Source organism: Oryza brachyantha, chromosome 12 (genome assembly GCF_000231095.2).
Source record: "Oryza brachyantha chromosome 12, ObraRS2, whole genome shotgun sequence".
NCBI lineage: Eukaryota > Viridiplantae > Streptophyta > Magnoliopsida > Poales > Poaceae > Oryza > Oryza brachyantha.
In genome coordinates this window covers 16,879,054-16,886,928 of record NC_023174.2, presented here as the reverse complement: position 1 = coordinate 16,886,928, position 7,875 = coordinate 16,879,054, and the positions used below count along the sequence as shown (strand labels likewise).

Here is a 7,875-nt window from a genome sequence, read left to right as displayed (position 1 = left end):
TAATAATAATAATAATAATAATAATAATAATAATAATAATAATAATAATAATAGTGAATTAAACACATACAGCCTCCAAATGAAAACGAGGAAATATAGTACATAATATCTATACGTCTACCAAAAGGGTAAAACGGAAAATAATAAAAATGAGTAAAAACAGGGAGAAAATTGGGGGGAAAAGTGGGGCCGGGAAGCTGGACGTGATAGTAGTACTTTGTGATTACTCGTGTATAGACGTGATGAGAGGTGCAGTGAGATATATATATATATAGCCTCTCCTCCTCTGGGATGTAATTAATTAGGTTATTGTTTCAGCTTAAGTGTTATTAATGGGTTAATGAAATGATTAGGGAAGAAATAATTAGAAGCACTTCCGGTGGACGATGGAGGGGCCGGACTCGTCGTACTCCGCCTTGGCGATCCACATCTATATATAATATAATATTTATATTTATATTTATATTTAGGCGGATGTATAAATAAATATAATGATATATATAGTATAAAGAAAAGAAAAGAAGACCTGCTGGAAGGTGCTGAGTGAGGCGAGGATGGATCCTCCGATCCAGACGGAGTACTTCCTCTCCGGCGGCGCCACCACCTTGATCTTCATGCTGCTGGGCGCCAGCGCGGTGATCTCCTTGCTCATGCGGTCGGCGATCCCGGGGAACATGGTGGTGCCGCCGCTGAGGACGATGTTGCCGTAGAGGTCCTTGCGGATGTCGACGTCGCACTTCATGATGGAGTTGTAGGTGGTCTCGTGGATGCCGGCGGCCTCCATGCCGACGAAGGAGGGCTGGAAGAGCACCTCGGGGCAGCGGAACCTCTCGGCGCCGATGGTGATGACCTGGCCGTCAGGGAGCTCGTAGCTCTTCTCGACGGAGGAGGAGGAGGCGGAGGAGGAGGAGGTGGCCATCTCCTGGTCGAAGTCGAGGGCGATGTAGGAGAGCTTCTCCTTGACGTCGCGGACGATCTCGCGCTCGGCGGTGGTGGTGAAGGAGTAGCCGCGCTCGGTGAGGATCTTCATGAGGTAGTCGGTGAGGTCGCGGCCGGCGAGGTCGAGGCGGAGGATGGCGTGGGGGAGGGCGTAGCCCTCGTAGATGGGGACGGTGTGGCTGACGCCGTCGCCGGAGTCGAGGACGATGCCGGTGGTGCGGCCGGAGGCGTAGAGGGAGAGGACGGCCTGGATGGCGACGTACATGGCGGGGGCGTTGAAGGTCTCGAACATGATCTGGGTCATCTTCTCGCGGTTGGCCTTGGGGTTGAGGGGGGCCTCGGTGAGGAGGACGGGGTGCTCCTCGGGGGCAACGCGCAGCTCGTTGTAGAAGGTGTGGTGCCAGATCTTCTCCATGTCGTCCCAGTTGTTGACGATGCCGTGCTCGATGGGGTACTTGAGCGTCAGGATGCCCCGCTTCGACTGCGCCTCGTCCCCCACGTACGCGTCCTTCTGCCCCATCCCCACCATCACCCCCGTGTGCCGCGGCCGCCCCACGATGCTCGGGAACACCGCCCGCGGCGCGTCGTCGCCGGCAAACCCGGCCTTCACCATCCCCGTCCCGTTGTCGCAAACCAGAGGCTGGATGTCCTCCGCGTCGCCCATCTTTCTTGATCCCCTTTTTTACTTGCTCTCTCTTTCTTTCTTCTCGATCGCTTTCTTCTCTACCTCGATCGATGCCTTTCTTCTCTCTCGACTCTCGATGCCCGATGCCCAATGCATGGTATATATAGCCCCCTGCATGCCCTGCCCACATGCAGACCATCGACCGAACGCCCGCCTTCCTCTCTACCCCAGTGCCATGCATGGATCCATGCCTGCCAACGGTACGTACGTAGGCGGATGGACACCACACACACAGCCCTCCTCCACTTCTCATGCATCCATCAGCTGGGCCTGGGAATTCAATCTTTATATATATATATATATATATATATATATATATATATATATATATATATATATATATATATATATATATATATATATATATATATATATAATAGCCACCACGTACGAGGACCAACTCTTCACTCTCTTCAGTACATTACAAGCCAATTATAAATCGGGCTCACCAAACCTATACAGCACCAGCCAACGATACGATGAGATGAAAAAAAATTGAACACCACCAAATCTCATAAATTCAAGATACCGTCGAAAATAAATGTGACGAAAAGAAAGAAAAGAAAAGAAAACCAACACTCTAGCTTAATTTGCCAGGTTAGACAGACAGAGTCGTCGGTTCCCACGAGATGTAGGCTTATCGATCACCGCTCTGCCCTCCTCTCGATCTTCGATCAGCAGCTCGTCATCTCATCGATCACTACTAATCCAAGACAAGACAAGCCCAAGCCCTGCATGCTCTTCGAATTGTGTTGTGCTTCCTAAATTAAGGGTTCCCTTCCGCGTGTTTTCTTGCTTGCATCACATATTGCGTGCTGATCCACTCCGAGGCAAAGTCCTGGGTTTACATGATGTATATGTGAACTTGCATAAGCTGCCTTTCGACAATTAGTTAATAATCTCAACAAGGAAAAAAGGCATATTTTTGTTCGCAGTAAATACCTGCCAGGTGGCAGCTGTGAGCTGTTGGCAGAGCCACTTGAACTACCAAACCTTTTTGCTTTGCTATCCTGCTCTTTCTCCATGCGCAAAGCCGCCATCTCTTTTTCCATGGCACCTACCTCCAGCCTCCTTTTTTTAGCCTCTGATTCCATTGCCTTTGTCAATGTATCTACTTTCTTTGCTAGCATCTATATACATACCAAACCATCCATTAACATGACAAAGGCAAAATTGAATGTAAAACAAAAAGGAAAAAAACAACCAAAAAAAAAAAAGTTTACCTCTACTGCGTCGTCCTTGTCTTTCAGGCTTTGATCCTTTTCATGGCAAGCCTTCCTTAGAGCAACTACCTCCTTTTGCAGCGTATCATACAGCAAACCTGATACTGTATCCTCTGACTCAACTGATGTGAATTCATTAGCCTTCTCGTCTGAGTTGTTTGATTCCTTATCTTCACTGGAATCTGTAGATACATTCATACCAGACCCGTTTATATGTCCCTTATAACGGTCAAGTGATCTACAACCTCCATCAAAAGACTTAGATGCCCCTTTTGCGTGGTTGACTAGAGTAGTTGTGGTGGTAGATACTGAGGATCTCATCTGGAACGACGGGCGTTTTGCTAGGAACCCATTGGTCTTGGATAAACTATCAGCACCACCAATAGACTGGCGGCGTGCTGTGTTAACATTGGTTCGAGTTGTAGACATTCTCAGACCTTCCTCCAGTACTTTAAGCCGTAGCTGGAATTTGTCCTGAAGAATTTGATGCAGATCACAATGAAGAGATAGTGAAAATAAAAAAAAAAACTAATAGGATAATTGAAGAAGTTTATGAAATGCATCAACTCATACTTTCAATTGAGCTTCTGATCGTGCAGCCCTTTCAGCTATAGAAAGTTTATCCCGGAGTTGCTGCATTTCTCCCTGCACAAAGACAATTCCCACCACATTACACCAAAAATATGAACCATGGTATACTCCGTTTAGGAATAGGGAAAAGCAAAAGGACACTGTTCCATTAAAAGACTTACTTGTAAAATCCTTCGTTCTTCTAACCATTGTTTAACAGGCATTACTTTATCATTGCCATCTTTCCATTCATTTGCCACCACTACTGCAACTCTATTCGCCGAAACTTTCGCACGAGCTAGCTCACGATCAAGAGTTTTCCTTTCTTCCTGATATCAGCATAAGTGCAAATTGGCATAAATTACCATTCAATTATGTACAGTTAAAAGCAGGAACACGAGATCAGGCTATCAGGCATTACATTCATCTCCTGAACTTTACGCTGATAGTCTCTCACAGCATTTGCAGCTGCACCTCCAGCAAGAACAGCTTCTTCTAGCTCTCTGACAGTCTGAGTGAGCTTCTCAACCTCAGCTACTTTTTGGCGGTGCATTCTATCCAAGATTTTGTTCTCTTCCTGCAAAATGACAAATACTTATGTACTGTAGCTAATCATGTGTACTACACTGTTGCAGATGATTACTACTTCTGTTGTCCTATACCTGACAGATCTCAATCTGTTTCATCAATTCTTGGTTTTTGTTTTGCAAATCATCGACCAAAGAAGCTTTTGCTAATGCTATCTGAACTGTCCTTTCTGCTTCGAGCAGAGCTGCTTCTTTGGACTTCGTAAGACGATCCAATGCCCTGTTGTCATCCTGTAGTTTTGCGATCTAAAGAAGAAAATTAATGCCTTAGTCCTGAGTGTTTCAGTAGCAGCTCGCACTCAATCAATATAGAATAAACAGTGAATAATTATAGGTAATATACTGAAATTAACGATAGCACATAAATATTAATAATAGCATAAAGTATATACACCTCTACTCTTAGCAAGTTTCAGAATTACCGAGACACGCAACAAATTGGGATTAGGTCACATTATATTGTTAATATATCTCAAGATAAGATATGTAAAATAAGTAAGTTATGTCACATAAAGGTAATATCTTTGAGAAGGATTGCAGCATTACGGGCATAAAGGAGAGCTGTAAAGTAGGCATTTTGACACAAAGACGGGTTCACAAAGAACATTGATATTGACTGCAAAGAAGAAGAAGAAAAAAAAGAATCCAAGTATACACTTGGATGAAGTACCTCCTGACGAGCTATTTTCAGTTCAGCTTCCAATGGCGCAAGAATGGCCTCAATAGGGGGCATGTCATCATCCTTCTGTGCTGCATGAACCCTTCGAAGTGTTGCCTCTGCTGCAAATTGGGCTGCAAGTGCCGCTTTCTTTTCATCGTTGATCTTCTTTGCCTCAAGATTCTGCAGCGTCATTTGTTTTCAGTAACCGTTCTCGAGACAAGATGAGCTCTGGAAGAGAGGGAAAAAAAAAGGGCTGCTCCATTACCTTGCTTTCAAGGAGAGATTCTGTAAGCTTCAGCTTCGCATCCACCTTTGACAATTCTTCCGTAAGCTTACATCAATGCAGAAGGCAAAGTCAGGATTGCCGCCAACAAAAGTAAACTTAAAGTTTCACTACAAGAATGAGTCAAAATCTTTGACGATGCATAAGTTAAGGCTGTCAGGTATGGCCACAACAACTTAATCATTGAATTATCCCAAATTACTTAGAATGACTATTAATGTTGACAATTAGTGCAGCATGATGGTTACAGCCAGAAGAAGAAGAATTCATGTTCGATGACAAAATCACAAGCTAAACCAGTTAATACCGTGACTCACTGAGAATTCATTAAATCAAGGTGTTGGAGCAACTTGGTATACGTAAGCATTGAAGCTTTGGAACCTATTAGCTATATGGAGACATTACTAAGTTACAAGCATATGCAGAACATACTTAATGGAGTTTTTCATGAGTTATGTTCACACAGTCGTGAGTTACAAGCAGATAAAGAAATGACGTCATTTTCAAACTAAAATCTAGCAGGTCGCTAGGCATTAGTAGACGACAATGAAAAATGAAAATGAAGAAAGCAACTGGGATCTGCTTAGGACAACAATTGGCACAAGATGCATCGGTAGTCTAGTGGCTAGTCCAGAGGGAGGTAAAAGGAAAGGATTTTATTATTATAATTATTATTTACTGACATCCTCGACGGCCTTCTCGCGCGCTCGCTCGGACAAACGCAGAGCCTTGATCTCTGCCTGCGCCTCCCCAAGCTCCTTCTCCTTATCTGCAGCAGGCAGAGGGGGTTGCGAATTACTCTAAGATGCATGCAAAATAGAAGGGGGAAAGATCCGAGAGAGCGAGAGGGGAGATCCAAAGATCTAGGGGCAGATCAGATCGGGGCGGAGCGGAGCGGCATTGGACGACAAAGGGTGGATGCGCTTACACTGGAGCTCGTTCTCGAGGCGGGTGAGCTCGACACGGACGGGATCGGAGCCGTGGAGGAGGTTGATGAAGTCCTCGACCTCGAGGGCGGGCTTGAGCTTCTGCCGCTGCTGCGGTAGCTGCTGCTTGAGGCCCTTGCCGTCGCCGTATGGGTCGGCCATGGCGGCGGCGGGCCGGGGAGACTACGCCAGCTGTGCCGATCAGCTGCCTCTCTGTCTGCCTTTGACACGAGCGCGCGCAGCAGCAGCAGCAGGAGCCAGCCAATAATCTCTCTCTCTCTCCCTCTCTCTCTCTCTCGACCGAGAGAGGAGGAGGAAGGGGGAGAGAGAAGAAGAGGATGATGAGTCGAGTCAGCTCAGCTCACTGAGCCTCAACCAACGAACCAGCGCAGCAACAGCAACACCGTCCTGTCCATTTCTAAACGAAATGACCTTGAATTTTACTAATAACGGTATCAACAGCTACGACTATGGCCCCAAAAATTTTGATGATCAGACGTCATATCGAATCTTCAAATACATTATAAAACATTAAATATAGTTTATAAAACTAATTATATAATTTAGAAGGAATTTACGAGCCGAACATTTTAAGCCTAGCCTACTGGTTACCAGGACCTTAGGTTACTAACGTCCTGAGTTCGACTCATTAGGGGTAGGGTTTACGTGTGTGTCTCTAAAAAAAATAGTCCATGATTAACCATAACTAATATAGTAAATCACATGAACTAACGATGGATTAATTAGGCTTAAAAATCTAACTCGTGATTTCCTGACACTCTATGTAATTAGTTTTCTAATTATTTATCGAAATAGTCTTTTGACATCCGATCAAACATCCAATATGACGACCAACCCAAAAATTTTTGCGAACTAAGCAAGATATGCAGCTACTCGAAAAATTCTACCTACATACCGATTTTTCCTTTGCTCGGACACGTTGTCGATAAACAATATATTTTTGTGCAAAAAGTCTTTACGTATAAATTTATCGTCTCATATTTCTAAAATACAGTTAACTTTATCGTTTATACCATTAGACATTAAATAAATATCACAAAAGTTAGAAAATATTTCATTTTGTTCTTCATTTGTCAAAAAGACCGCAGCATATCTGCAACATTTGTAAAAGAACAAGTGGCCACAACTTCAAAGTCTCTCCAAATATTATAGTAGTTTGTCCAAAATTTGAAAATCAGTAGCAATAAATTCCAGAAAAGATAAACTTATTAGATTTTCATCAATTTGCTTCTTAGAAATTTCTATCCCCTTAAATAGCACTTTGAGTCTGCGCCAGCCTATGTGTATATTTTTTAGGCGGATATGAATGCACTACTTAAATTACTGATTTTATTAATACACAATCTTCTTGATAGATAAACTTTTTCTTAAGGGAAGATTTCTTGTGTGCACCTCAAAATTTACCCAAACCATTTTATGCACCTGTCAAGAACAAATCAGGTGCATAAAAATGGATTGGGTGAATTTTGAGATATACGCAAGAAATTTGTAATTTTGATTCTGAAGAAAAAAGTAGTCTACACTTAACATATAAGTAAAAGATGGTTAATCAATATGAAAGAACTAGAGGATAAGCCTTTTTCAGCTATAAAAAGGAGAATGGAAAAATTGTTGTACCTCGAGTATAGTTTTCTCGTCCTCTTGACGTTAACAAATTTGCTATTAAATCAATTTACTTTTAACATGTCACTTAGTGATGTGTTTCCATCCTTTGTCACTTAGTGATATCATCCTCGTGTCAGTTGCGCCCTCCACATGAGGTACAGAGAAGAGAACGACTCAACCTAACTCAGGGAAACCATCATCGAAAATCCAAAACCAGAAAAAAAAAACCATCATTGTCCAACTCAACTCAAGAAAGAAGAATAAAAGCAATATATTTTCCTTAGGGGAAAATTTCCTGTGGGCACCTCAAAATCCACCCAATCCATTTTATACACCTGTCAAGAAAATTCCAGGTGCATAAAAAGGGATTTCCCA

The 7,875-nt window shown here is 43.3% G+C and overlaps 2 protein-coding genes across 2 annotated transcripts; both read right to left on the bottom strand.

The window, feature by feature from the left end:
- Nucleotides 1–57: 57 nt before the first annotated feature.
- LOC102716746 (actin-1-like) lies at nucleotides 58–1,714 on the bottom strand. Its single transcript, XM_015842902.1, has 2 exons — nucleotides 527–1,714; nucleotides 58–430 (listed from the first exon to the last, which is right to left on the bottom strand). The coding sequence occupies exons 1-2, from the start codon at nucleotides 1,601–1,603 to the stop codon at nucleotides 365–367; spliced, it is 1,143 nt and encodes a 380-aa protein (XP_015698388.1). The 5' UTR covers nucleotides 1,604–1,714; the 3' UTR covers nucleotides 58–364.
- A 304-nt stretch (nucleotides 1,715–2,018) lies between these two features.
- LOC102717028 (microtubule-associated protein 70-1) lies at nucleotides 2,019–6,198 on the bottom strand. Its single transcript, XM_006664192.3, has 11 exons — nucleotides 5,877–6,198; nucleotides 5,632–5,717; nucleotides 4,931–4,996; nucleotides 4,675–4,845; nucleotides 4,080–4,250; nucleotides 3,839–3,994; nucleotides 3,600–3,746; nucleotides 3,421–3,492; nucleotides 2,848–3,321; nucleotides 2,567–2,754; nucleotides 2,019–2,462 (listed from the first exon to the last, which is right to left on the bottom strand). Exons 1-11 carry the CDS (start codon nucleotides 6,034–6,036, stop codon nucleotides 2,426–2,428), a joined length of 1,728 nt encoding a protein of 575 aa, XP_006664255.1. The 5' UTR covers nucleotides 6,037–6,198; the 3' UTR covers nucleotides 2,019–2,425.
- Nucleotides 6,199–7,875: the final 1,677 nt, after the last annotated feature.